Below are 27,308 nucleotides of genomic sequence, written 5' to 3'. Positions count from 1 at the left end.
GTATCACTTATCTTACCCAGGATTATGGGGAACCTGGAGTCTATCCCAGGGCACTCAGGACACAAGCCAGGTACATTCCTAAACAGGATGCTTACCCACCACAATTGCACACCCATTCACACATAATGGACAATAAATACATGCTAATCAGCCTACAACAGATTTCTTTGGACTGTGGGAGGAAACTGGAGTACCCACTTAAACCCCCTGAAGAAGGGGGAGATTATGCAAACTCAGCACAGACATGAATTAAACCACAGCCAAGGTGTATTACGGCAAAAGTCATTATTATTGTTGTTGTTGTTGTCGTTATCATCCCCAGACCTCTTCATCAATAATACTCTCAAGTCCTGACCTAGTGCACCAGTATGAGGATACGTTTATTGGGAGAGAAAGCCATTAAGAAGTTTGCAGATGAAAGTGTGATGGTAGATATGATTACCAAGAATGATGTGAATGTCTATGTGGATGAAGTGGAAAGTCTGCCTCAGTGGTGCCTGGCCAACAACCTGTTCCTAAATGTCAACAAGGCTGGCTGTGAATGTCACAAGGGAACAACACAGGACACACTCAGTGGGACAGCAGTGGAGAGAGCGAGCACCTTCAGGTACTTTGGTGTACACATAAGTGAGAAAATGTCATGCACATTTCACTACAATACTCAAGGCAAGACAGTGTCTTTCATCATCTTCCTAAGAACAATCCAGAATATACAAAATCCTTTCTACACAGCCACCACAGAGAGTATTCTAACTGGGAACATTGCCGACTTGTATCTGCAGTGCTGAGGACCTGAAAGCCCTGCAGTGGGTGGTGAGGTCTGCTGAACAGATCACCAGGTCAGCACTGCCCAGGACTTCTATACCAGGTGGTATAGACACCAGAGCAGAGAAAATTTTAAAGGATCCCACGCAGCCCAACAGCAGACTGTTTGATTGTCTGCAGTCTGGAAAATGCCTCCGTAACCACATGGCTAGGACTGAGATGCTAAAGAGGAGTTTCTTTCCCCAAGTCATCAGAACCCTGAACTCGTGACCATCAACACACTTCAGCTCATCTGTACATGACATTCACACACACAAACAAACCTGAACCCAGATCCCACTACCACCCCGACACCCTTACCCCATGTCACATAAGGCATTTTTACATGCACAGGACCCTTTATTTCTATATATATTATATATTTACATCTATAAACATACCCCTTATATTGTCTGTATAGTGAAATTATTGTTCATGATGTTAAAAAGTCTGCATTTGAAGTAGCTGCCTCTTATTTTATTGCACTTAATTGTGAAGCTTGAATACACAAAACATGTTTGTAAATCCCTCTGCTGATGTGGAGATTAATAATAATAATAATAATAATAATAATAATAATAATAATAATAATAATAATAATAATAATATATTATATTTGGGCTCAATTCTTATTATGTAAAAAAGGAAGAAAAAATGTTAGTTAATACTTTATTCCTTCCTATATGAGAAATATAGAATCAATTTATCGTCAAGGGGGAAAATGTATTTAGTATGATACTTGCCTATTTAGAAAGAAAGAAAGAAAGAAAGAAAGAAAGAAAGAAAGAAAGAAAGAAAGAAAGAAAGAAAGAAAGAGAAAAAATAAACCATTAAGACTTTTTTCTTTGTTTACATGTGTATAAAGTAAGTGGACTTGATTGTGAGTATGGAGCAGAGCGTGAAGAGGAACTCCTGTGTTTCCAGTTACACATGCCCGCTGGTGCAAATGTGTTTGTGTGTGTGTGTCTGTGTGTGTGTGTGTGTGTGTGTGTGTGTGTGTGTGTGTGTGTGTGTGCATGTGCATGTAGCCACTCTGATGTGGGTCATTACCCCTCTCTCCCAGGGGAAAAGCAGAGAGAGGAGGAGGGGTGGATGGATGAGGGAGTGTGTGGGGGGTTGGGGATCTCAGGAGAGAAGAATCCAATAAATCAGCCCACTGTCTCTGTGCTGACATGAGACTTGTCTGTAAAGTGTGTGTGTGTGTGTGTGTGTGTGTGTGTGTGTGTGTGTGTGTGTGTGTGTGTGTGTGTAAAAAGAAAGAAAGAAAGAAAGAAAGAAAGAAAGAAAGAAAGAAAGAAAGAAAGAAAGAGAAAGAGTGAGAATATATCATCCACTCAAGTGAAGAATTGCCATTTTTTGCTGTGATCTGGATTTAAAAATAGCTTTTCGCTTCTGTTTGTGGTATCAGTTGCATTGTAGGTCTGTGTCCTTTAATGACTCATTTTCATTGCAGAATTGCAGCTTTGCCAGGATCCCAAATAAAAAATAAATATAGAAATCAATAGACTTCACAATGATCACAATGTTGACTTTCTACAGCATTTATTCTAATAGATGTGTCTGTTCTCCCTAAAAATAGGCAGTTGCTTATCACGTTTAATAATCAGCACACATCCAAACACACTTCCTGCAGCCCAACACACCATCAGCTTGTAAGAGGAAACACACTGCAGCATGGCTCTGCAATTCACCACCTTGCTTTTCACTATTTCTAATAGAAGCTGGAAGGAGAGACAAGCTCTTGGCATTAAAATTCATAGGGAAAAATGGCAATAATTCCCAGCTCCTCCTTTTTCTGTAGCCTAGCCATTTCCATCTCTCTTTTAACCATGTCCTTTCTTTCTGCATCTTCCTTCATACTTTCCCCTCCTTCTCTTTCTTATTTCTGTGCAGCACCTTGGGATGGCTTGTGATTTCTTTCTAGACTGAGAAAATGACTTTTTTCCCCCTCTCAACATCTCCAATTATGGACTGAGCTAAAGGGCTTGTGCCCTTGGCATACCAATAAACACTGTTAGGACATTTTTATCTACACGATGAAGGTACAGACAGTTTAGCTCAATGATGCTTGAAAATAGGCAGATAATGTTCATCAAATGAGGTCGACTAGGCTGTGAATTTTAGATAGAAAATCTCAGGGAAGTTTCAAGGTCAGTATATAGTCAAGAGGATATTATAGCATCTAGATGTGAAATGATCTAGAGTAGATACATAGATTAATGCTACACTGATGAGTGGTGGTCATGTCAAGTTAACAAGAAGCCATTAATGACATTTAAGATGGCTTATAATTGACAAGACTCTAAATAATGCTAAGCAATAAATAAATAAATAAATAAATAAACAAACAAATAAATAAATAAAAACCTAATCTTATTTTTTCACACAAAACAATCCAAATCTGTGCAACGAAAGAGTTAACTCTTGGTCGTTTGTGCATCTGATTGACGTTTCCCTGGACCGTAGTAATGACGCCGTCCAATCAAAACACACTTGATTCACCCCACGTGGGGCTCCTGAACTCCGATTGGTTAAATTTTATACCGTTGATTGTGGCTGGGTCAAACCCCACGTGGAGTTTTCATTCAATCAGGGAACAATTCCACTGCTGCCGATTTTGTATTGAAATTGTACATGTGTATATATAATTTGGTAAATGCAAATAGGGACGTGTAACCTGCACGGGCCGTTTTAAAAACGTGCTGTTTGAACAATTGATTAACATCCAAAACACGATTATTTTTGTCTCGTAACAACAACAACAACAACAAAGAGGCGTTTTCATTTCGAGTGATCAGAAAGGTTTTTATTGATTGAGAGCTTTGTTGCTTTTTAAGCTTGTTTTACGGATGTGGAACTGCAACAGAGTGATAAATACTGGATGTCACACGGCCTTGTTTTCATCTCGTGCGCTTTATTTTTTATACACAACTCCGTGTGTGTGTGTGTGTGTGTGTATGTGTGTGTGTGTGTGTGTGTGTGTGTGTGTGAGAGAGAGAGAGAGAGAGAGAGATCATTTAGATTAGATAGACCCCCTCCTCATCCTCACTTGCACGCCGCGGGAGGGATTTGCGTGTTTCCCACAAGAAAAGATGTCTCAAATGTCCCATTGAAAAGGCGGCGGTGGTTTTAGCAAAAGAAGGAAAGAAGAAGGAGGGAAGGAGCGGGACAGCGGGCGAGACAAAAGATCCTGCGGCTGCTCTGGGTGTCGGAGACTCGGCTTCTCCTCGGTGGCACCGCGATTTGCGAGCCATCTTACTTCTTATTTGCAGTTTTTATTCTTCGACTCGGACCCAAGTACAGATCAGTGTGGAGAACATCTGCGGACCCGAGAGGAGACCAGACGCATCTTTATTACAGCCGCTGATATACACACACACACACACGGTGCTGAGGCTCGGCGAGAAACAGAACAAAGAGAGTTGGAGTGAGGAAATGAGCCCAGCTTTAGTCCAACACTGAAACGAGGACAAATGCACTTGTGAGCTCCGAGATCCCCCCGAAACTCACTCTTCTGTTTTCTGCAACAAAAACACTGGAAGAACACCGCAAATCCACAACACACCATGTTTCCACAAAACCGACCACCGGTAAGTTACAGCAATTTTATTAAGAAATTAAAATAATACGGAAATGGGATGTTTCTTTACACACCATTCAAGCCTGTTATTCGAGAGAGAGAGATACATTCACACATTCACACACACACACACACACTCCCTGAGATATAGTAAACATTCTTTAAACTAGTTCCTACGTCCAAACTTTAAACCCAGTAGGCCTTGGGATTGTCTTTTAGTAGTAGCCTTTATCATTTGTGTGTTTTTCTGGTTTGTCCTAAGGTTCTGTGTCGAATCCTACTCTAGCCGTTTTCCCCTCAAAACCATCCCTAGACTATACTGGACTTCCTTGAAGCTTTCTCAACCTTAAACTGAGTATTAAAGATGCAGCCAGTCATTTGATTTGAAGCATATGCATTTATTCCTTTGCCGTGCTTGTTTTATTAAACATTTACCACTTAAAGTTACTAACATATTAAATTTACATAAGGATGAGTTACAGTAGCGTTGTTCCTTAAGAAAATTCAATGTTGATTTGGATTGAGATGTCAAAACAGTGAAAACATGCAGGTATTAGAAGCCTCTTGAGATTTCAGTACAGCTAATGTATTCATCCACCCCACCACCACCCTTCACCCCCACTCACAGTTCCTGTTACCCACCAAGCCCAAAATTCCCCAGCACTCATTTCCTAAGGGACAGAACTTTAGGTTGGTTTCAATCCCTGAGCTTGGATTGAAAAAGTCAGAGGTATGGTTTCGTACCTTGCAGTAAACTGACCATCTATAGTTCACAGGGAAAGGCTGGGCTGTGGCCTCCATCCAGCCATCACAGATTTATTATGTTTGGAAAGAAACAACTAAGGCCTCATTCTGTTGGCCGGTTTTAGTAATTATTATACAGCTTATTCCCCCTTTTTAACCCTGGTATACAGTATCCATTTTATGTCCATAACATGCCATGGCAAAACATTGTTTACCAGCTTTGCATGCACATCATGAAATTTACTGAAAAACTCCACAATGCTTGTACAGCAGTCCCAGGATAGAATACATTCCGGTAAGATGTGAGAATGTGTCATATTTCATAATGATGTCCTGAAGTACCAATTATTCAGTGACACATTTTATTTATAAAAAAAAATTCACTTTCTCCATTTAATATTTTTTTAAAGCTTCCACAAAACAGAGTAATTTTGTTGTCGATAATCAACTTTTTGTTGTTGAAGGTAATAAGATGACAACCGAGACTGTCACGTTATCGTCTCACCATAAAGTTGGTTGGTCGTTAAATTTTCGACCTTCACTCTGACTGCGTAAATGTTAAACTTTTTTATTTTTTTTTTATTATAAAGTATATAAAATACATTTATACAGAGCATTTTTCTTTCATATCTTTGTGAACATTTGCTACTGTAGAATCAATAGCATGTTCGATGAGCACAATTAATATAAACCTGTGATTTTAAATTCAGGGACTTTTCAGTGTAACAATAAACTAGAAAAACCATAAAGATTAGAGCAAACAGTTTTTATAGTTGTTAGTTAGCGATTTTGGGGGCACGGTGGCTTAGTGGTTAGCACGTTCGTCTCACACCTCCAGGGTTGGGGGTTCGATTCCCGCCTCCGCCGTGTGTGTGTGGAGTTTGCATGTTCTCCCCGTGCCTCTGGGGTTTCTTCCGGGTACTCTGGTTTCCTCCCCCGGTCCAAAGACATGCATGGTAGGTTGATTTGGCATCTCTGGAAAATTGTCCGTAGTGCGTGAGTGAATGAGAGTGTGTGTGCCCTGCGATGGGTTGCCACTCCGTCCAGAGTGTATCCTGCCTTGATGCCCAATGACGCCTGAGATCCCCGTGACCCGAGGTAGTTCGGATAAGCGGTAGAAAATGAGTGAGATTGAGAGTGAGTTAGCGATTTTGAGATCATTTGGCTTCATTTTATTAATGGACCTTTATTTAAGCAACCACTACAGGTTGCAACTTGAGATTAAGCATTTATTTATTTTGTTTTAAAAATTGGTGTTTAATCCGTTGATTTGATTTTTCTTTTTTTTTCTAATGAATGTTTGCTCTCTCAAAGTTATTGATGTCAAAGTCATAAATGTCTATTTGCATATGATGTTTACTTCCACAATGTCAGCCGGAAACTGCAGGTTTGAGCTGTTAATTAATGCGCCTCATTGTTTTGAAGAACCATCCATATGACTTGTTTGGTCGGGTCAGATGTTACTGATTATGGGTCTCCTTTGCAGGAGGGGAAGGGACAAGTGAACCATTTCTGATCATCAAAGTTTACATATAAGCTCTCAGAGGGACTCCAGTAGATAGTTGGTGGAAGTGAGAATCCTCTATATCCCATGTGTAATGATTACACATTGCTCTTTAGGCTAATCAGTTGTCTGTGTCCACTGAAATAATGAAGGGGGAAAAATCAGCCGAGATTTGATCTTGGAACAAAAGCTCTAGTGGAATTGGAATTGGGAACATCTGAAGTCCTAGTCTTGCTGGACATTTTCCACATCTCTGAAAGCACCTCATTTTCAGCTCACACGAGTGTCTTTGGGCATCTTACTCATCGTTACTCGTCACCCCTTCTGCAGAAAATGTGCTATGTATTCTTGAGCACTGTATCCAGGAATACGAGTGGGTTCTGCCAGAAGATATGGCTTGGTAAAATCTCTTGAATGGATAAAACCAATACCTTTGAGAATATCTCGAAAGGAAGCCACCTAGAGCAATTAACACAGCTGACAATCCGGCTGGCCGGCATTGCTAATGTATCCTGACAGCAGTGGAAATTTGCATAACGAGCTTGTGGAGACAGGAGAGAAAAGATGTGGCACTAATGAAACAGGTGCCTGGCACTTTCCCCCTCGCTATTCCATCCCCCCCTTCTGTCTAAGTGAGCGATTACGAGGACATTCCTAGGAGCTGTGAGCTGCTGGAGCCTGCGATCAATAAAATAAGACCCTGCGTGGGTCACATTCCTGGGGTGGTCCTTTAATATGCAAATAACTGTCACTTGTTGACACTGTATTTGAATGATTTATGGATGTTTGAACTTCAAACGCTTTATGTAGGGACATGGTGCTGTATGTTTATGTCTATGCACTTATGGTTTGTACAGCGTTTTGGTTTTACACCTTCAAGACAAAGGAAGATCAGTGGTGCAGGAATGTGGATGTTTGAATGCTGCATCTCTCTTTGGTGGACAAGCTTGTGTTTTAGCCATTTTTCAAATAGCGATTGCTTGATGCCTTTATTTTTTACTGATACTGAAACCTTGGGTTCCAGCTGATTTTGAGAAACAAACCGTGTATGTATACAATTTTTTTTTTTGCTTTTCTTTTTGTGTGAAGCACTACTTAAAAATACATTGTTAAACATGACTTACTTGCAAACAACTGGAGCTTTTTTTGGGAGCAGAGGGTAATTGAACTTTTACACACGTCATTTACTTCTCATGCAAATATAAATAACAATTTTAATAGTATAAGCGTAACACAACTAGTCTGAATAGGAAACAGAATTGAGTCTCTTTATAACAAAATCCTATACATAAAGATTATGGCTGAGAAAGGATGAAACAAAGCGTGTATATTTGTACTAGAACATATTCCCCTTAAAATCTAGTCTTTGACTGTGTACAATATGAATACTTGTATAATTGGTTTGTACATTTTAAGATTGTATAATTTTTTTATTTTTCTTAAGCTTCTATTTAATCATTTCAGTAATGAATCTGTGTAAAACAAACGTGCCAAAATGTAGTAGGATCAGCATTCTGACAGATTTTCTTGGTCAACATGGCCATGACCAAACCTCCTGGATTTCACATCACTTCAGATGTCTAATAGAATTAAAATACCTGTGGTTTTTAACCCTTTGAGATAGGAGCAGTATCATGGGATGTATGTATAGGTTTGGGAGCCACACTTTGTAATATGGTGAAGTTTTTTCCTTTTACCCAGCTCGAGGTAAATTCTACCACTTCTAATTTTTTCTCCAAGTCCAAATTATTGAATTTATGTTTAGAGGCTTATGCTGGTGGATTTGGCAAGTATTAATGGCCCAGAATGGCTTTGTGGAGTTCCTCTCCCTGACCCAGTGCAGGGGATTTAGACCTTCGGATGTTTTCTGACAACATGTCGGCTGTACCGTGGGATGAGGCATGTGGTTTCCTGAACTGTAATGAAAATAAATAGATCCAAACATTCACACTGGCCAAGATAAAAAAAAAGGCTAAGTTAATTGGATCCAGTCTTTCACACTCACTATGAATCCTCTTGAATGTTTGTTTGGATGCTTTAGTAAATTTCCTTTTTAGCCATTCAGGTACATGATGCTCTCTGTAAGATGCATTGATCCAAAATGGCACCCAAACATTTCTTTACGGAAATGAAACTGGAGCCATAAAGATTGATTGTATAGCGGTGACGCTCCTCATGTCTGCAGTATTGCTCGCCTATATAAAGCTGTTTAAATGGACTTCTGCAACCTTTTACTAAAAGGTCCACAGTCCTTTTCCAGTAGTCGGCATGCACCTGTGGAACACAATAGGAAGTGAATATTAGAAAGGGGGGATGGGGAAGATGAAGAGGAAGAAGGGAATAGAGCCAAATGTCATCCTCCCACCCTTCCTGTCTCTCTCCTTTCGTCAGTCCCTCCCTCCCACCCTCTGTGAACAGCTCTCGCCATCAAATAGCCTTCCTCTCCTTGTTTTGCAGATTCTTTCTTTAGTATGGGAGGAGTAATTTGTGTGTGTGTGTGTGTGTGTGTGTGCGTGTGCGCTCGCGCTCCCTGCTAGGCCTGAGCTGTTTGAGTCCAGGCATCTGGATGGCAGATTGAATTGCAGGGTTGGAGAGAAGCTCGTTATGGTCTCGAACAATGCATCAGCCTTCTAGTAAGATCCTGCACCCCCAGCTCCCTTTCCTTCAGACCCCCCCAACAAAAAAAAACAAACAAACAAAAAACTTCCCATTTTGACATCCTCAACAATCTGCTCAATTTGAGCCGCTCACTTCCCAGACTGCATTTTTTCATCGCACTTATAGTGGGATTTTGTCATCTGTTATTATGCAAATTTTGCATTAATGCATAAAAAGCCACAAAAATAAATTTTTTTCAAGAGTGTTGGCAATCACATGAAGTTGGAGACATTGTATCAGTAAGCTGTGCTGGAAGAAAACGTAGGGAAACATTCAGAATAAATATGAACTTCAGCTATGTCAAAAAATAGTTAAATTGTGATAAATGTAGAGTTCCTGCATCAGTGCTGTAAAATGCTTTAAACTGCAGATCTTACAGCTTTGGGGAGCCCATAGAATTGTCCATGTTAACTTTAGGCTAACGTGCGTATTAGACGATGTTGGTAATCTGTTGTGCTGAAATAAATGTAGTAATTTGAGAATGTTGATTAACAGGGTTTTGTGTTTGTTTTTTTTGTTTTTTTTCTCAGTATCAAAAATCATACACCAAAATTATTACACATGGTAATAGCACATGCACCCAATGCATAGTTTGGGGGTTTTCATGTATGTGTTCAGAGGATGTTTTTTTCCCCTCGTGCCAATCTCAGGACATCAGCAATTTCTGAAATACTCAAACAAGACAAGCAGCTTGCTGTGGCCAATTTCTTAGAGATATTTTAGTCATTTTGATTTGAACAGTTCCTGAAGCTGTGATTTGTTTAGGGTGATTGCATCAGTCGGTCACTACTTTGTCCTTAGTTTGTTTCTTGTTAAAAGCAGCCCAAGCACAACCCTAACCTGCATTGTTTAGTAAACACTGACACATGTGGTCAGACAGACAGACGGATAGATGTACAGACCTTACAGTACTTCACTGGAGCTTTTATTTGCCTGTCTGTCTGCATTACCTGAGTCTGGGTTTCTAATGGCTCAGGCATCCTGGTGGGAGTATCTCCTTCATGGGGTTCCTTTTCTTCCACTCTGTTTTAATCCTTGCCCAAATTTGAAGCTAAAGCCTTCATTCACATCATCACATCCTCTTCCCCCTCCCCCTTTTCCTCACTTCTGTAGCCACATGCATGCCTGTGCTCGCACACACTCCTACACTCGCATGTCTCTAACGTTTCATCATAACGTTTCTCCTTCTCCCCCATCATTACAACTCTTGCTAGCTTGTCTTTCATGTGTGTCCTTTCATTGTGCATAGAGCATATGTGAAGAATACAACACCAACACACACACACAGGCGCCATTGCACTGATGCTTTCACATAATGTGCATTAGTCAGCTTTTGATAGCATACAGTATGACATCCTGAGGTCCAGAAGGTGGAGTAGGAAGGAGCACATCAAAAGCTCATGTTACTAATGCAGATACTCTGTCCTTTTCTGTGCGGTGGACACGTACACCGGCTTTACCTTTACTTTGTGCATGCACCGACTCGAAAGCTGCCACACATCAATATACTATTCTGGCACGTTGAGTTCAGATGTACAGTTTTCAGCGTAAATGAGTACACCCCCTTTTGAAAATTAACCATTTGACCATTTAATTTTTTATTAACATGAGGGTGTGGTCACCTAATATATTTAGAATTAAGAAAAATAATAAATTTATTTAAAATGATGATTAAAATGATTAGAGCCTACAAAAAAATTTAACTAACTCTAATACTTTGTATAAGCTCCTTGATTTTTAAGAACAGCACCAATTCTTCTAGACATTAAATGAACAAGTTGATGACATACAGCTACATCTATTTCTTTCCAGTCTTGAAGTATGGCTTCTTTCAGATGCTGGATTGAGAATTACATTCAAATTGTGTTTTTAGAATGCCCCACAAGTGTTCTACTGGGTTGAGGTCTGTTGACATGTTTTGCCAATGAATCACTTTTCTTCTTCAGAAACGAACCAGTGATCTTAGATGTGTGTTCTGGGTCATTATCATGTTGAAAGAGGCACGGAGTGATGGTAGCATCTTCTCTTTCAATATATCACAGTATGTCTGTTAATTCGTGATGCCGTCTATGGAATGCGAGTCACAAGAACACTGCCACCCCTATGCTTTACTGATTATACCATGCATTTGTCCTCGCCCTTGCGCCGCCATACAGTTTGGAACCCACCAGAGCCAAAAACATTCATTTTTGTCTCATCACTCCAAAGTGTAGAGTCCCAGTATTCTTTGACTTTGTCAACATGAGCCCTGGCAAATTCTAGACAGGCTTTTTTGTGCATGGGCTTCAGCAGTGGCTTCCTTCATGGACCGCAGCCATGCATGTCACTCCTAGTAGCAGAGAAAATGCCACATTTCTGGCAGGCTGCTTGGTGGTCTAATGAAGATGAGCAGCTGGTGCAACCGTGTAGGTAATTGGTGTAATGCAAGTGGTCGTACCTGCCTTTGTTATAAATTGGAGAAATAACACCCTGTGATGAAAGTTGATTGTTAACTCGAGGATACTGTGGTAACAACCTACAATGATGGTGAATACAAAACTTTCTTTTTTAGTTTAAACTAAGTGTATCTAATTCCTATCCTGCAATAATTATTCTGCTGTACCCAGACTTCATGGACATTGCCTCGTATGAGTTCTTTGAACGCTCAGATGCTGATGCATGCTTCCTTTCCACGTGCCTGCTACGGTCTCCAACTTTATTTATGGTTCAAGCTGATTACATAAAAACACATTCTCTAAAGTAACATTGTGTTATTCAGAAGGTATTCATTTCATGGTTATAAACAGTTTAAGAAATGTACTTTAAACTGACATAATTGTAGGCATGTGTTGGTTATGATCTCATCAAATCGCTATTTTGTCCTGATCGAGTCATGCTCAGAGATTTTAGTACATAAATGTTACATACATTCTGTCACAATTATTTTTTATTTTTTGTTTTAACAGGCATCTCTCCAGCCACCCCCCGGGGCCTCGGCTTCAGCAGCAGCTGCGGCGGCGGCAGCGGCGGCTGCAGCATCAGGAACAGCTCAGTCTTTAAAGCTCACTTACCCTGAGACCCTGGACCGGATAAAAGAGGAGTTTCAGTTCCTTCAGACTCAGTACCACAGGTATAACCCACACAAACACTGGAGAACAACATAAACAAACAAAAAAATTTTTTTAATGTCTAATATAATTATTAGAATATGTGGAGATTTGAGGATTAATTTTCTTCCAGGCCCTAAAGAAGATGGTTTGGAGCAGGTTAATAATTTCTCTGATTCATTGATTGATGTGCAGAAGCGTGCAGTCTGACCTTTTCTGTTACTTGGACATTTCTTCTCATAAAGTATTGTGTGTGTGTGTGTGTGTGTGTAGCTTTTTGGGATGGCAGGAGAGCATAGAGAGGATTTATAATTTGCAGATGCAAAGGTCTTGCTATTATTTCACAGCACTCCTGCTATAGAGATATCGCAAGGGCGCGTTTAGTTTTGGCCATTAAACCTGTTTCCATGAAGGCTGGAATCATTGGGGCAAACAATATATCATTGCTGTCGGGCGGAAACCTCGTATGTCCAAATTTGGTCAATTTCATATTTTTTCACATATCGATGCTATTGGTTAGTCCCCACGTGGGTCTGTTATTTTTACAAGTTATTAACCAATCTAAAGTCTTGAAAATAGCTTGAGCGCAAATCTCATAACGCCATTGGACACGTCAACTGTCCACCTCTTCCTCACTCCGCGGGAGAGATTCGCGGCATATTTCTCCTCAAGAAGAGTCGCAACGAATCAACACGTCTTCTGAGGTAAATGTCTTCAAAACACTTTCGCTCAAAGAAAAAAAAATCTTGACCCCCGCTAGTTCTGGTGCTCGTCTGAGGACAGGAATTTAGTGCAAGACAATCCACTGCAACGCGGACTAAACCCTGTGCACTGCAGATAAGGTACAGCGTTTTTTTAATTTCCTGAAAAATAACGGTTTTGGAGATACGAGGATTCCGCCCGACAGCGACGATATTTTGGTGTAACTCAAGTTAGGAGCCGCTTCAGTTAGAAGATATTTGAGGCTGCTGATGGGACACACACTCACACACTGCTTTGATTCTGTAGCTTTGTGTTTGATCTGTGATGTGCACTCTGAATCTCAGGAATGTGGCCAGGGCAGGCATGACTGGCTGAGATCTCTGGGACGTTGCTGGCGTCCCCTCTTATCCCGCTCTGTCAACTCCTCCCAGCCCTGTGCCAGCTCTCTCCTGGCATATGTTCACACGATCGCTGCTTCAGGTCTGCGAGCCAGAACGGGAGACTTCATCTTGTTTCCAACCCCTGATTGTCAGGCCATGTTTTTCGCCAGCGTTGAGACCAAACAAACCCAAACGTTCTCTGTCCAAATAGCTGTCCAGCCATCCTGATGATTGCTGGGTTTGTGGATATCTTCCACCGCCACTGGTGTTGGCCTCATGAACGCGCCATGTGTCAACTAGCTAGCGTGCTTACACGCACACACACTCCCTGTCTCTCTTGAGAAAACATGGAGCTTATTCAAACAGAGTAAAACGTCCTTGAATAAAATGGTTGGAATGATTTTATTAACAAACGTCGACAGTTTTAGAATCATCAGCTAAAAATGTGCCTAGTTAACTTCTCACCATTAGAGCAGTTCTACATGACAGTTTTTTTTAACACAGTCTGTGCAAGCATATAATAAAAAAAAATAAAAAATCTTTACGGAGTAGGAGAGCAGCCTCCTGAGTCGGTTCTGTTGAAATATGGGCAAAATTGGAAGTAGGCTGAAGCTAAACCAAATATTTCTTCATAACAAATTATTCTCAAAAAAAAAAAAAAAAATGGAATAAGAGACCTGAGAGATTTGAAAGGTTTAAACTGCTGCTTACAAGAAGCCTAATTATGCTTGTTGCATTTTATTTTCTAAAAATATCCATCTAAAATGTAACTAGGATTGGGCAATATGAGATTAATATTGATAACATGATCAATTAGGTCACATTGGATACTTTGTTTAGTTATTTATGTGAAAGCTTGTAAGCGGAACACTATTGTGGAAAGTTTACTAGCAAACTTGTATACGTGCATCAGGAGATGTGGTCGGGAGTTGTCATGATTATATTTATAACCCACCCCCACTGCAACCACCGCACATCTTGAGAGGAAGGTTAGGACGGAAGGTGATGCACTGGACTCTTGCCATGGCTTGTGAAAATGTGCATGATAACATCTTTTGCAGCTGCTCTAAATCTATTTGTTTTTTTTTTTTTTGATTGCCACAGAAATAAAAAACGACCGACTCAGTCTCTTGCAAATCTATTCTTGCAAAAGTCCATGCATGTTAGTAAGTCTTGATTCAGCTCCAGCCACAGTTTGTATACTGGATGGGTTAACTTGCATTAACTTGCAAAAAAAAAAGGTTTTCTGTGCCGTTTCTCTGCAAGGCAACTTGAAAGGTTGCGTGCGAGGCATTATGGCACAGTTCCCAAAATCCCCTTTAGGTCAGACTAGCAGATTACTGTCGACCTGCTTTTGACTTTTTATTCTGTTCCTGCTCCAGTGCCAGCCTGCTCGAACTGTCTTGTAATCAATGCCCCCTGGGGTGTTCATCGTGTTCTAGGTAAAACATGTCCCACACATGCTCTCGTGCGCACGCACACACAGACAGAGCTTTGCTATACATAGCATAGCCAAGACTTTAATTTTAGCTCTGTTGTTTGAGGTTGATTGCTGGATTAGAGGACAGGAAAGAGACCGAGATGATCTGATTTAGTGAGCTAAACTGAGAGCAGGTGTGTGTGTGTGTGTGGTTGTTTGTTGTATGCAGAGTTAGAAGGGTACAGCTAGATTTTTAACACACTAATTAAATAGCGTGTACCTCATATCACATACTTTACAGTCACAGAAACCCCACGAGTTGTGTAAACAGTAGCTGTAGCTTTTGAGGGAAAGATTTAATGTCCAATTTTTTTTCCTTTATGCATCTCAGGAGGCTTAAAACAGCCAAGGAGGATTTATGTGGTGACATTTTTTTCTCACTGATATGAAAGCATAAAGAAAGTTATTTAACCAGTCGTGGTTGTTGACACCACAAATATGCAAAAAAGAGAGTTAACCCAGGGTTTAGCAATGTACAGTGTGAAACACCAGATTATAAATAGCCAGGATAAAATGTTAACCTCAGGTGTAATGTATTAACGGTGTGAAACCAGATAAGCAGGGATTCCACCAGGTTTTGTTGTGGCCCAGGGTTAACTATTCCAAGTGTGAAAAGCCCAATCCAGTACTTTCATCATTACAGTAAGTGAACTGCTCAATTCATGTGAAACAAAATGCGTTGTTGCCCTTTGTTCAGAAGCGTGTTTCATGTTTAACACGTTAGTATGCAATTGAGGCTTTGCCTTTGTCTTTCGTTTTCATCAACGTCTTCACCTGGTCAGAGTCTCTGTGCTTTATTTCGCATGAAGTATATTAAGTGTTGCAGACGGATACAGATAAAAATACCTGGGATTGTCTAGGATTGGTCACATCTTCTGCAGGAGTGGGTGGCGTGTTACCGTATTGTGGACGAGGGATTATTGGGAATAATGATTTAAAACTAAGCTTGACTTTCTCCTATCTTCACCCTAATTATCTGCTTCATGTATAGTTTAGCTAACACGGGATTAGCAGTGTTTGTTTTCTTTGAGCTGATGTGGCAGGATGCGCAGGTCTGAGTCACTGTAGGTGGGATTAAGTGTGTGTTGTACATTTCACCGCTGGCCTAAATAAAATCCTCCATGTTTGCAGCGTTGTCATTATCGTTGCCCTCCTCCATGTTTGTGTAGTGTTGTGCTGTTTGCTATACTCATTGCCCAACTTGCATCCCCTATTCTTTTATATAATGGTTTCTGCTGTGCAATCTGAGTTCAAACCAGAGACTTCTCATCAAGGAGAGTTCCTGAACCCATTAGCTGCTCAGAAGGTTCTGTATCCTCAGGGGAAACCTGTCTGCTGTGAGCCGCACAGGTGTAACACGAATTTCAGTTTTTAAACCCAAACGAGGCCGAGTGCTGTCGTACGCCTCTCTGTACACCTCTTTTTTATGTTTGCCTTTTAATCAGCAGGGAGGGACAGAAAGCAGACAGGAGGCTCTCATTATTGTAAAGATCCTCATTTGCACCATCTCCTTTATCTCTCTCGAACTCACACACACACACAAACACACACACACACACACACAAGCAAATCATTCCAGCATGTTGCATTTTTGGCTTACAATCGACTCCAGACTCGACACGCAAACAGGACTTCCTGGCCACGTGCTCCCAGGCTCTGGCATGGTTTATATACGTGCATCCGTCTTTATGATTTGGTTTGTGGTTGAGGTTTGCATAGCACATGGAGCACGTCTGTGTGGGCCAGTCACTCCCCAGGGAGAGAGAGAGTGTGCTTTTTAAACATGTGTTAGCAGTGGTTTTGTGGAGATGTCTTTAATCTGCTGGAGAGTGTTGAGTCAGCTCTGTGTGTGTGTGTGTGTGTGTGCGCGTGTGTGTGCATGTTATTGACGGATATACACTGGTGTGTTGTCAGACTTGTTTTGGGTTGTTGTGTTCTTGCCCTCAGGACAGGTATGGGTGAAGCTGTGTGTGTGTGTGTGTGAGAACATTTTATTTCAAAAAAGTAACAGGCATTTGTTTCATCTGTGTGTGTGTGTGTGTGTGTGTGAGAGAGAGAGAGAGAGAGAGAGAGGGTGAAATAATTGTCCTCAGAGAGGGTGTAAAGTCTAATGAGGCTGTCAGCGGTTTTGCCCTGGGTCACAGCGTGGCTGGAAGAACGAGGTTAAAGTGAAGCGCCTGATTACTCAGCTCCCTCAGTGTTATTTTCCTGTCAGGCATAATTGTGTGTAAATGGCATGATAAAATCATACTTGGATGAATCTATGATCAGGAATCTGTAGCTGGTTTTTTCCTTTTTTCCCTGAAGACAGCTTACAGCTGTAAGATGTGGTCTGATGTGGGAATTTCCTTATGCACATGGCCGTAACTTTGTCTTGAAAAGCACCTGGAAAAGAATGATTAGGTTTATGTAAAAAAAAATAATAATAATAATAAAAATAAAAAGGTTTCAACAGTTCATTAAAAGCTTTTGATTTTGTTTACTCCTTTGAATTGAGCAAGTCTTATGGAAAGGGCCTCCATTTTAACCAGCAGTTAAATTCACACCAGATTTTCTTCAACTCTCCAGCAATTATCAGCTTCGAAAGTTGCTGTAGTTTTCATCACCTACATTGTTAGAGGGGGAAAAAAATAACAAAAGGACAGATGCTGCAGGCTGATTGCATTAGCCTTAATGATGACAGATGCTAACTGTAAAAAGCTTTACACTGTATATTCACCAACGCTGCAGTAGTGTTTTTCTAAATAAATCCATGCAACGATAACTTGATTATCACCGAATGTAACAAAACATGAAACCGTGTTAATTTATTTATGTCTAAATGAGACGTTTAGTTTTAAAATGTCCAGAGAAGACATTCTGTTACAGGCTCCACCCTGAGAATCGTGACTAAATATCTTTACATATTTAAATATTACCTGTATCTGTTTTAGCTGCGAGCTATTTTACTTCTTATTTTAATCTTTCGACATGTCCACAGTCACATCAATAGGTAATTATTACCATATATTTATAGAATATTTTAAAGGACATAATCCTAGCCAAAGGGGGAGGGGCCAGTTGCCTAGTTACAAAGAGCTGAAGGTGGGGCATTGACTGCATGGCTTTGTTTGATGCAACTCAAGCAGGAAGTTTGACTGATTTACATCATTTTCAACTTCCATGCGTTCAAGCTACAATGTACAGAAAGCTTTTCATTTTCCTCTAGTCAAATGGCATTAGTGATAGGAGGGGTTTATTTAAAAAATGTTGGACTGTACAGACAGTTTTGTAAATTTATCAAGCTAATGCTTGTGGTTAATGATATATAGCTCATTATAGAGTATGTAGTGCTACATTGTTTACTGCTGATGCTGTAAGCAGCCATGTTGGTGAAACTGTGTGCTGAACCTGGAATGATGAGATCTTCCTGTTGAGGGAAATTCGGTATTTGTTTATTTTTTCTAGTTGGAGATTGGAAATTACAAGCTAGTTAACTGCAGCACATGACTCCAAAAGGTTGAAGGTGTGGGGCCGGCTGTGCGACGTCAGGGCGGTGAAGGTGTGGGGCCCGCTGTACGACGTCAGGGCGGTGAAGGGGTGGGGCCCGCTGTACGACGTCAGGGCGGTGAAGGGGTGGGGCCCGCTGTACGACGTCAGGGCGGTGAAGGGGTGGGGCCCGCTGTACGACGTCAGGGCGGTGAAGGGGTGGGGCCCGCTGTACGACGTCAGGGCGGTGAAGGGGTGGGGCCCGCTGTACGACGTCAGGGCGGTGAAGGGGTGGGGCTGGCTGTGCGACGTCGGGGCGATGAAGGGGTGGGGCCCGCTGTACGACGTCGGGGCGGTGAAGGGGTGGGGCCGGCTGTGCGACGTCAGGGCGATGAAGGGGGTGGGGCAAATATATTGCTCATAAATGCTGGAGATAGCATTTTAGAAAAGTTTTTTCAAATTTCAGCTTTTAATAGATAAGTCAGGGTATAAATTAGTGTAAACCCATATAATAAATCTGAGTACTAACTGAATGTGTGAGTAATGATCCATGATCAGAAGTGTAAATATGAAATAATGTTAGGTAACAGATTAACAGAATTGCCTGACTAATTATCTGTTTGCATTTAGTAAAATGATGATCTGGCATTGTTCCATAGCTTCCTTAAATGGTTTAATTCAGATGTTGCTAATGATCCACCTCGTGTGTGTGTGTTGGATAACTGTGCACTGCTGACAGAGCTGTCGTAGTGCTGGCAGCTCACAGATTTGTTCCAGCGATCAGCTTATCTGCTGTCAGTGCGAGGGAGAGATTGGAAATGGTTTTCTTTCTCGCGCTCTGTTCTCTCCCCCTTTCTCAATCTCACCCTCACTTTCTCTCTTGATTAGATTTTCATAGTCTTTTTTTTTTTCTTCCCCCTTTTTTTTTTTTTTTTTGCTTTCCAGTTCCTAATGATGCATGCTGCATGTGTCTTCTCTGGCTGCTTTCATTAGGGTGTGTTTGTATCCATCAAACACACATTTTGCCATTGATTACAGTGAGAACAATACATTGATGGACAGCTTGCTCTAATAAATGCCAATGTGTTTTTGTGACTGGAAATGGGGTCTCTCTCTCTCTCTCTCTCTCTCTCTCTCTCTCTCTCTCTCTCTCTCTCTCTCTCTCTCTCTCTCTCCCTCTCTCTCCCTCCCGTGGACACTCTTTGCTGAGCCCCCAGGCTAATTATTTTATGCAATCATTCCTTCTTGAAATGCCCCTTCACTCCTCCCTCCCCCTTTTCTTCACGCTCTCCTAGTCCCATAATCACATGGACGTGGAAGCACACTTTTTTTTCTTCAATCCCACAGTGGCAAATGCACCAATGTAACATGACGCGACCGAGCCGTGCAAGAATGCAGGAGTGTTTTTTCCCCCCAGGGCTCATTATGACTCACAGTACCAATGCTCATCAGTCTCTGTTTGTCCGTCTGGTTTCAGATTATCATCTAGCTGTGCTGGTTATGCTGCTGAATTTCTCCTGTAGCACTTTTGCCCCTTTTCATTTCACATTAAACCACCTGCACCAGCACTGAGCTATATCTTATACTGGTAGCACATCCTGTGTAGGAGATATGAACAGACTGATAAAAGCTCTTTAATGTTTAATGTCCTCTTGGGGGTACATTCACCATATATCACCATATTAGTTTTTTTGTGTTTGGTATAACTGAATACATAAACACCAGCAAAAGTGATCTTTTTTTTTTTTTTTTAAAGCTAATTTTGATGTAGTTTTTATTAAAATGTAATAATTATGTAAGTTTCCATTGTTTTTGCATGGTTTCCAATTGTATGCAACAATGTTTGACTGAAAACTTATAATGTTTGCTATAAAACAATAAATTATTAAAAAACGGTCATTTTATACTGTTTAACAATTCTCAATTCTGATTCGTCCGAAAGGTAGTTTCTATATTTTCCTCTGCAAATCTCTTAGAGATATGCTCACACACGCCGATATGGTTATCATCTAATATTAACAGCCTTGTGGAAGTGAGACTAAGCGATATGCATGCTAGGCATTTTTTTATTATTATTATTATTATTATTATTATAATACAATCAACAATATGTATCATGATATATAATAATACTGAAATACAGAAAAAATGGTACAAATCTGAGTGCACCACCATGTAATCAGGGTTCAGGCAGTTTATTAAAATAACGTGATGTAACTTCTTACAATATAGATCTTTTCTTGTGGTATATCCTAGCATCAGCGTATAGACCGGACCTGCGATGTTTTGTGAATTTCTGAAGTCTCTGACATTGCACAGGGAACAGTTGTAAATAACCGAAGCCAGCGTGTGAAAAAAAATGTGCACCGATAGACTTGTCAGTTCTCGGAAATCCTGCGACGGCTGTGACTTCTGCAGCGAGGCAATTCCACAGTAATAAAATCTATCAGGGGAATGAATTTAATCCCCCCATCCTCCCTTCTGCAGCCCCCCCTCCATCCCCCTCCCCCTCCTCACCAGTGGTGATAAATGAGTCAATTATCGGCAGTCGCGCGCCCCTGCAGAAGGGGAGCGGATGTGCCGTTATTACCTGTTGCCGCGTGCTAATGTCGCAGTATTAATCATATTCTAATTTTCCCAGGCCCTTGCACTCGGCACACATAAATCTACTGCTCTCAGTGTAGGCAGAGAGCTACTGAAATACTGCTGTCTGTGGGGTGTTTGTGTGGGTGGAGTGTGGTTGTGTGGCATAGAGAGCATTGATGAGATGTCACCTGGTGTGGATATTGCTGTGCACTGAGGTTTTGGGGTCATCTAGCCTGTCACACACACTGACAGATTGACTTTGCTTGTTTTTAGGGTTTTTTACAGCCTTGGGGCTTGCTGATGAAGGGCACCTTATACAGTGAGTGTACACACAGCATAGTCTGGTGTATGAGGTGCCCTTCACCAGGCCCTGAGGCTGTAACATCCCTCTAAAAGTGTGTGTGTGTGTGAGTGTTTTGCATTGCACTGCTGTCAAACAGTTGGTTGATTTAGATAATTGCATAAATAGGTTGATGTGCAGGTGCTTGGAAATTGTGTGTTGATTGATTATATATAAATCTAGTTAAAATAGTGATGGTTCTCGTAAGGTTTTTTATGGTACTAATTCAACGGCTGCTGCTAAATAAGATGCTCGGAACGCTATGATGAAGGAATCAGTTGAATCTCACTTACCTGTGACCCATGCAATGCCAGCTAGCTTACTAGAGCGTGAGGAGAGATTAGCACTGGAGCTTGTTATAAACTGCTTACCGTTTATGTTGGAACATATAAGAATGTAAAAAGAACTAACTCATTTCTGTGTTACTCTACAGCCTAAAGCTTGAGTGTGAGAAACTGGCCACGGAAAAGACGGAAATTCAGAGGCACTATGTGATGGTAAGTCTCTCACGTGCCAACACACACACACACACTTGGTTTAGATATAGACAAAAACTGATTAGGTGAGTCTGTGCTCATGATGGACTCAGATTCTTGGTCTTTGTGCCTGTTTTTTTTAACACACAATTCTGGGTAAAGCCTAAAGAAGGTCGTGTGTGAAAATAAATATCACATGATCAGCAGTTTCTAAATACTCTAACCAGCCTGTCTGGTAGCCATGATGATGGTCACAGAGATCAGCCTTTTTTCTTTTCTGATGTTTGATGTGAATCACTCGATCTGTACCTGCCTTTTTGTGCTGCTGCCACATGATTAGCTGATAATTACATAAATGAACAGGTGTATGGTTGTTCCTATTAATGTGACCAGTGACTGTATACGCTGTCTCTGTACACAGAGTATAGTACCTTTATCTGTTTTTTAGTTACTGCTGGTTCACTAAAACTCAGTTGACCAGAGTGTGACAAAATGAAATGGAAAATTCCTTAAACATTGTAAAGATTTTTTGAGGTATCAGGCATCTGCTGGAGATGTACAGATACAGGGGTCCTACTGTGCATGACCCAGACGAACAAAACAAAGACACACAACACACACACATACCCAGAAACATGCATGTATGCACACACAAGCTAAATACAGCTCAGAACTGGTAACCAGTCCAGCACAGGTCTCTTTACAAACTCCCAGCATTTCTTTCATTTTCTCTCTCACTCTGGCTTTTTTGTGTGTGGTGTTTTTTGGGGGTTTTTTCTTCTTTGCTTTTTCTTTTTTTTTCTTTTTTTTTCTGTTTTTTGGCTCATAATTTCTGGAGACATGGTGTTGCCTAGCAACAGTGTGGGATTTTAGCAAAGCAGAGGGCGTATGACAGACAGCTGTCACACTGCTTCTTTTATTGCCTGTGCTCATTTTTCCCTCTCACTGTTTTATACAAATACCCTTCCCTTCTGGCCCACACCAGCTCTGTGTGTGTGTGTGTGTGTGTGTGTGTGTGTGTGTGTGTGTGTGTGTGTGTGTGTGTGTGTGTGTGACAGCTGCCTGACCACACTGATTCTAATTCTACACAACTGATCTACACACGCGTGCACACACACACAGGCCGTTCCTGTCCACTTGTGTCCCAGTCAGAGCTGTTTGCACTATTTAAAGTTTGGAACAATCGTTCTTCCATTCTGGTGGCCGTCAATAAAATATATGCTCAGAGTAGAAAAAATGACAAACCAATAATCAACCAGTCAGGATAGAGAGGTGTGTGGTAATCATGTTTCCTGTCATGTCAGATCTTTCTCTTTTAAGCTTAAGTGATAAAAGATTTATTAAATACTTTTCCTTTTTTCTCTTTTCAGTACTATGAAATGTCCTATGGCCTGAACATTGAGATGCATAAACAGGTGAGTGACTGCATGATGTTATTTATAGTGACTTGATTGATCTACGTCTGTCTCTCACCCGAAGGATTAGCTTAACCTCTACTTAAATTGAGGGAGCAGTTTGGTCAAAAAGTCTTTTTTTAAATTAATTAATTTATTTATTTTTTCTGAGGCCGAGGTCTCCCAGTTTAGCATCACAAGTTGTTAGTCATATCGAGTTGTTCAGTGTCTCAGGCTTGTGCATGTGGTTACTGGTGTGGCAACTGCATCTTTACAAACTGCTGCTCATGCAGCATCACAGGGCAGTGTAACACATGCAGAAGCTAGTGCTATCTGCCCTGTTCCACAAATGAGGTCAAAACACCCATGACTGGTGTCACTGTGATTGACAGGGGAGAAGAGTGTATGCCATTCCTTCGCCTCAAGAGCAAGACTGTGACATTCAGCCTTCTGAACGCTTTTCTGTCATGCCACTTTATTTTTAGTATTTCTAAAGCAATCAACAAATCCACTGTCTAAACCAAAAAAAAGAGTAGATTAAGCAACATATTTTTATGCTGATTAATAGATTTTTTTCCCCCTCTTTTTCTCTGTTGAAATGTTTCTATTTTTTTTGACAAAGGCAGTGGCATATTTTGAAAGCCGGTTCAAAGCTGGTTTGTTAATAGTATGGTATAGTAAATATTGTATATGTAAATAGTGAAGTTTGTTTGTTAAATCAGGTCTTCCCTCTCTCTCCGTCTCTCACACACACACACATTTTTCTCATCCTCTCTCCTCGCTCCCCTGCTCATTCGCTCTGCTCGCCCAAGTGCATCATGAAATCCCTCTGCTAATAAAACCATCAGAACCTTTTACTATTCCCCTCTCCCTCACTTGTGTGCTTTCTCTCTCTCTCTCTCTCTCTCTCTCTCTCTCTCTCTCTCTCTCTCTCTCTCTCTCTCTCTCTCTCTCTCTGCGTTCAGCCCCTCCCTCTTTCTTCCTCTCTTTCTCTTCCCTCTGTGTTTGGTAGTTGCCATTTTCTAACAAGCACTGATTTTGTCCTGTGGGAAATGGGGAAACAGGGTGATGAAGGATGGATGGATAGAGGGACCGAGATGAACAAGTGGAGCACTTGTTTAGTCTGCTGATAAACAACAAAGCCCGTGCACACACTCATAACCTGTGGGTCTCCAGCATGTCGGCTCAGGCTGTGGCAGAGGTCCACTAAGTGTGTTTTCCACAGAACCGCTGCTGGTGTTGCGCTGGAGAACCAAATAGTTTCATGATCAAATATCTGAGTTTTCTAAAACTCTGTAAACATAACCACTAAGAGTTTAACGTCTGGCTTTTCAAAAATATTTTACTTTCAATGTCAAATCCTTCAGTGTCTCCAAACAGCACAAAGCCATCAGTAATAGCCCACAGTTAGGGTGTGAACTGAGAGAAGGCATTTGCCAGCTGGCCAAACAAACTTCTGCTCTTGCACTTGTGTGAAATTGAATCTTTAGGAATCAAAACCTGACCCTAAAGCTTTGGAGTCGATTCCACAGTGTCCAGGAATCTGATATTCTACCATTTTATGACTGACTCCTTCTAACGAACATTAAGTGCTTTAAGCTCTGTACTCCGCCTTATTTCTTTTGTCTTTTTATTTGCTTTTTTTCAGTATTAGCATTAGTAATGTAGCTCTTGCGTTCAGTGTAATCAGTACTAAGACCATTGCCTGTATAAGTGAATCCCAGTTATTTATTTCCACTAAACATCTACCATTTTTCTTCTGCTTTTGGTCATCTGTTAATTCTCACCCACTAGCTCACACTATCACATGGCCAGCAGTGCTTCCTCTGAGAAACACAAAACCTTCATCCATTTCAATCTGCTGCTCATGCTGTGTACAAGGCAGTTTTACATTCTAGGTGGAAAGTGCTCTCTACCCTCTTCCACATGCATGACCTCACAGATGCTCATGATTGGCTAGTGTAGTGGTGGTTGGTGGGAGAGAGAGTATCTCATCCCTCCCACACACACAGCATGGCCAAGTTTGTCGTCTTGGCCATAGAATGAGAATCTCCTGTTGCGGAGTAAATGCTTTCCTGTCACACCACATAGCAGCTCATAACATTTTATTTTTCAACAATAATCTTCAAATCCCATGCATAGTCTTTTTTGAATGTAATTAGCATAACCAACTTGATGATCATGTTGTCATGGTTACAAGCCACTGGTCCTTGCTTCCAGACAAGCAGAATCTTGATGTTAGAGCAGAGCTGATTTTGATTTTATTCTTTTCTGCAGTATGCCATATTGAAATGAGGCGATTCACTACATAAGCACCTTGTCTGGGTAAAAAAGCGCTTTGAGGTGGCAAGCTTTGGCATCAGTGTCTCCTCTGTGGAGGCTAACTGCACTGAGCTGGAGCACAACACGGCTCTCAGGGAGGAGGTCGAATCTCTGTGCTGGAAGAGGGACAGCAGATGCTGGGCATGAATATTTTACACACTTCCCCTACTCGCTGCGCAGCAATTAGCCTTAACCAGATGTGCAGAGCTGAAATATTTACTAGGTGTGTGTGTACACAGAGCGGCGCACTGTCTGTCTTCCTCTTGTATTAACACTCTAACACCCTGTCTCACACTCGTTTCTTCACTCATTCTTCTTCACGCAATCACATTCGTTCTGTTTCTCTTTGTCTCACTCTCATTTTCTTTCTCTGGCTGTCTCTCTTTGTTACACTCACTCGTTCTCTCCCCTTCTCTCTCCCTCACATGCACTTGCTCATTATTTTTCTCTCTCTCTCCAGACAGAGATTGCTAAGCGGTTGAATGTGATCTGTGCGCAGCTCATCCCATTTCTCTCACAGGAGGTAAAACACACACACACACACACACACACACACCACTGAGTCATACTCCTCCTCTTTGAAACACACTCTTTCCCTGACATCTTTTTTCTCTGTCTCTTTCATGTACTTCATCTTTTTTTTTGTAGTCTCTTTTTTTTTTCTGCTGTATCATAGTTAATTGTCTCTTGGCTGAGTTCATTAGGGTATGTTGGCCTCCAACAAACACACATTTTACCATAGTTTACAGTGAGATGGACAGCATGTACCAATACACAGCAAAATGTGAAATGAACACTTTTGATTTCTGTTCAAAACGTTCATCTTATTCCAATTGAAATGATTCTAGCGTAGCCACACAGCAGCTGATAGGACAGGGGTCTCTGAAACTAAACTAAATCCCACAGACCTCCTTAGTACAGTATTTAGTTTCTGAGCATAATCAAGTTTTCAAATATTAGCCTCAATAACATCAGTATTCCAGCTGTTTTATTAGAGCTTTAGAACTTTTTACTAAAAGAACATATGTCTGTGTTACTTGGGTCTAAGTTTGGGTTTGGGTTACACTCTTAAAATACATGTGGCAGGTCAAACAGGCTTAACTGTCAGAAATATAAGATAATGGGGGTTTGTGGTTTCTGCTTCTGTAACCAAAAAAACAGGGCTTCCCTGGCCATGATTCACAGACATATGTATCCATAATTTGTGGTTACATGCAGGGGAAAAACCTCTACACAAACCCACACCAACAATAACAGCACGTTTGCATTTTGCACAGCGTATTTTGTGATTGACTCGAAAAATGTCTCTGTGAACTCAGCCCCTTCACTTCTCATTTACCACACACATGCCCTCAGCCCTTACATTAATACTCAGTTATTTGTGCTGAAGTTTATCTGACTGTTATCTGTGTCCTGTGTTGTGTCTCCAGCATCAGCAGCAGGTGGTTCAGGCCATGGAACGCGCCAAACAGGTGACTATGGGGGAGTTGAATGCGTCGATAGGGGTACGTGGACTCCCCCCTCTGCCTCCCACAGTGTGTACTTCCATCTACTCATCCACTTTTTTGTTTTTATGTTGCTTATTTAAGCATCAGGAATGGATTGTGGTGCCCGAGCAGCAGGATTCAGTGTTTTGCTGTCTTCTTGTGATCCGCTGATGGGCTTTTCCACGTTTGAAGTCATAAATGCAAAATTTTTGCATTCAGGTGCACCACTAACATCGTATCGTAAGCCGACATGCCACATTTTGAAGATTATGAAATAAGTAACGATAGAAAACTTGA

General features: G+C 41.1%; 1 protein-coding gene across 5 annotated transcripts in view; it reads left to right on the top strand.

Annotated features, from left to right (window-relative positions):
- Positions 1-3,377: 3,377 nt before the first annotated feature.
- The window catches only part of tle2a (TLE family member 2, transcriptional corepressor a), a 33,140-nt gene continuing 9,209 nt past the window's right edge, over positions 3,378-27,308 (top strand). For 2 of the 5 annotated variants that reach the window (XM_060880839.1, XM_060880866.1), the window contains exons 1-6: positions 3,378-4,394; positions 12,236-12,399; positions 21,766-21,829; positions 23,179-23,223; positions 25,985-26,047; positions 26,955-27,029. In XM_060880839.1, coding sequence (XP_060736822.1) covers positions 4,371-4,394; positions 12,236-12,399; positions 21,766-21,829; positions 23,179-23,223; positions 25,985-26,047; positions 26,955-27,029 — 435 coding nt within the window. In that variant the 5' untranslated portion in view covers positions 3,378-4,370. Of the gene's footprint in view, positions 4,395-12,235; positions 12,400-21,765; positions 21,830-23,178; positions 23,224-25,984; positions 26,048-26,954; positions 27,060-27,308 lie in introns of all 5 variants that reach the window. The other 3 variants (XM_060880831.1, XM_060880857.1, XM_060880847.1) reach the window with 2 other exon arrangements.

Source organism: Tachysurus vachellii, chromosome 1 (assembly GCF_030014155.1).
Source record: "Tachysurus vachellii isolate PV-2020 chromosome 1, HZAU_Pvac_v1, whole genome shotgun sequence".
NCBI classification, from domain to species: Eukaryota; Metazoa; Chordata; class Actinopteri; order Siluriformes; family Bagridae; genus Tachysurus; species Tachysurus vachellii.
Note: the sequence above shows the minus strand (reverse complement) of the source record. Positions and strands in the feature narration are given on the sequence as shown.